This window comes from Trichinella spiralis (assembly GCF_000181795.1).
Source record: "Trichinella spiralis strain ISS 195 chromosome Unknown Scfld2, whole genome shotgun sequence".
NCBI lineage: Eukaryota > Metazoa > Nematoda > Enoplea > Trichinellida > Trichinellidae > Trichinella > Trichinella spiralis.
The window spans coordinates 4,573,859-4,576,172 of record NW_003526941.1 but is presented as its reverse complement, the minus strand read 5'-3'; the positions used below and the strand labels follow the sequence as shown (position 1 = coordinate 4,576,172).

Genomic DNA, 2,314 nt, shown 5'->3' with positions numbered 1-2,314 from the left:
AAAAAACAGAAAATGCCGAACGTCATCGTCTTCTACCATCTGAATGTTATTCTGAAAGCTTGTCAATAATCAACACGCGAAAAATGACCTGTCAGTTTCCATTCACCCATATTAGTAAAGCAACATGCATAGCATTACCACCACCAAAATATCAAATCCTAACTTAGCACTATTTCCTGGTTCGTTTCTGAAGAGCGGAATCATAGTTGACAAAGCGCCTGACGGACAGCAATCCAGTGAACAGAATAACCTAAAGTAATCAAAGTACTCTGATTAAACGTATAATAAGTAAATTATGCAAATGAATATTTACTTGCCTCCGGAAGAACAACCTAATTCGCCATCAGTAATAGCGCAGTGCAATGAATTTTATGAACAACGTTACTAAACGAGACGATGAAATTTATTACGTTTTTATTTACACACTTCATATTACTACGTAAGATTGCATTACTACGTAATATTGCACTATTACGTAATATTGCATTACTACGTAATAGCGCATTATTATGCAAATTTGATGAGCTGAATTTAGCTGATTGAAAGTATGAGGTGATAGAATAATGTACGAATATTGTGTTTCTACAAATCAGAATTAGATTTATAGTAAAACTGAAAGCAGTTTAGAAAATAAAATGAATTTTCCGATTTATAAAAAAATAGATTTAATTTTATAATGATAATAATTACCACAGGAATTATGTAACGTTTAGTCGAATTAGAAACAAGCAGATTTTCATGAACAACGCATTCAATATATTTATGGAGAGTAGTTAAATTGGATGAGAATAACAATAATTACAATTCATACTTGGAAATAACATAGAATTATTAATCACCCAACAAATAGCTATTAAAAACAAAAAGCTTCATGTAGATCTCTAAAAATGAATATTCATGAAATAGAAACATTTGTCATTAAGAATGTTATTGAAACTGCCGCAACATCCCGGCCAGGAATTTGAAAGTCTTCGAAAAAAAATTGTACCAGAAGCAGATTTTTCAGAACCATTTGCAAACCGCAAAACATTACTACTAGCCAGCAAACGAATGTTTATTCTGCTTCTCCGTAAACAATCTTCGGATTATAAAATTTGCATTTCATCTCTAACATCACACTTACTTTTACTACACCTTTATGTAAATTTTTTTAAACTTCAAACACAAATGCCAATACCAATTCAACGTAATAATTAATAATAAAATTCTTTTAAAAAGTATAAAAATTCACTTCTCATTTTGTAAATCAACTTTTTACATCTTTTGAAATGATTTTAAACACTTTTCCAAAACTTACGTAAAATAATTCTTTCATAATACACACAACACAATGAAAGCTTCATCTAAACACAGAATTTTCCAAACAAGTAAGCTTCATGGTGGTTACCGATTGCGCATGCAAGGCTTATCTCAACTTGCCGTTTCGGTTTGTCTGCGCTTTCTGATAATAATTTAAGCTAAGAGTGTAAACTTAGTTGAGCACGGCGTTAGCACAACTGAATACAATAAAAGATATACGCAATTGAAGGAATCGAGTCTCTCAAGATTTTTCAATGACTATGAGAAACTGCTGCAAGTGACCGCTCCGTATTGCATTTTATAATAACAATAAAACATAACAGCCAGGAGTAAGGAAGATTTGATGAATCACCCTTATCAATAAGGTCTCAGGAGTCGATGACAATTTAGTGAAATCATAGAATTTATATCAGGACACAGTAACTGAGCGCAGTTCATTCAACTCGAAATTGGGGTCCGGGAGGGGAGGAAAAATTTTCAGTTGAGCCTGATCTCGATTCAGTTCAGAGCAATTAACAGTTCTGGGATAAGGACCATCTGACAGGAAATAAGGGTGGAGCAGCAAAGGAGGAAGGAACAAGGGTGGAAATGTAGAATGGACGTAAAGGTTTTTAGCTCCTTCGCTCAAGCATCACGCATTATCATCAGGGGTTGTATCAGTTTTATAAATACTGCCACATTAATGGAGATGGAGCTATTTCCTCAGTGATGGAAAACATGTCCCACTAAGTCAGTGCTACTTACAATACAATGACATCATAGCACTTTTCAGGATTCATTTTCAAGGACAAAAGGAACGTTAGGGCCATTCTGATAGCTTCACCAGTCATAAGTGGAAGTGGGTTCTCTACGTGACAGCCGCTTTCCTATGTCAAGCTGAAACAATCCTATGTACAAACTGATCAGTTCGACTGCAGCATCCTGGTCACGGAATCGACATTTCCATTAACCAGGTTAGCCCAGGTATGTTACTGATCAGTAGCACTGCCGAGCGCACTGAACATAATGGTGGGGA

At 34.9% G+C, this 2,314-nt stretch overlaps 1 protein-coding gene across 1 annotated transcript; it reads right to left on the bottom strand.

Moving 5' to 3' along the window:
- Positions 1 to 111: 111 nt before the first annotated feature.
- Tsp_03510 (hypothetical protein) lies at positions 112 to 1,596 on the bottom strand. The gene is made up of 4 exons (XM_003379811.1): positions 1,569 to 1,596; positions 1,366 to 1,441; positions 427 to 582; positions 112 to 250 (listed from the first exon to the last, which is right to left on the bottom strand). The coding sequence occupies exons 1-4, from the start codon at positions 1,594 to 1,596 to the stop codon at positions 112 to 114; spliced, it is 399 nt and encodes a 132-aa protein (XP_003379859.1).
- Between the last annotated feature and the right edge of the window lie 718 nt (positions 1,597 to 2,314).

Bases quoted from the DNA above. Each gene is read 5' to 3' on its own strand.
- Tsp_03510 (XM_003379811.1), bottom strand. From the start codon at position 1,596: ATGCAATACGGAGCGGTCACTTGCAGCA. The intron at 583-1,365 runs GTTTGGAAAATT...TCTGATTTGTAG, and splicing joins AACCACCATGAAGCTTACTT to AAACACAATATTCGTACATT. The intron at 251-426 runs GTGTGTAAATAA...TGATTACTTTAG, and splicing joins ATCTTACGTAGTAATATGAA to GTTATTCTGTTCACTGGATT.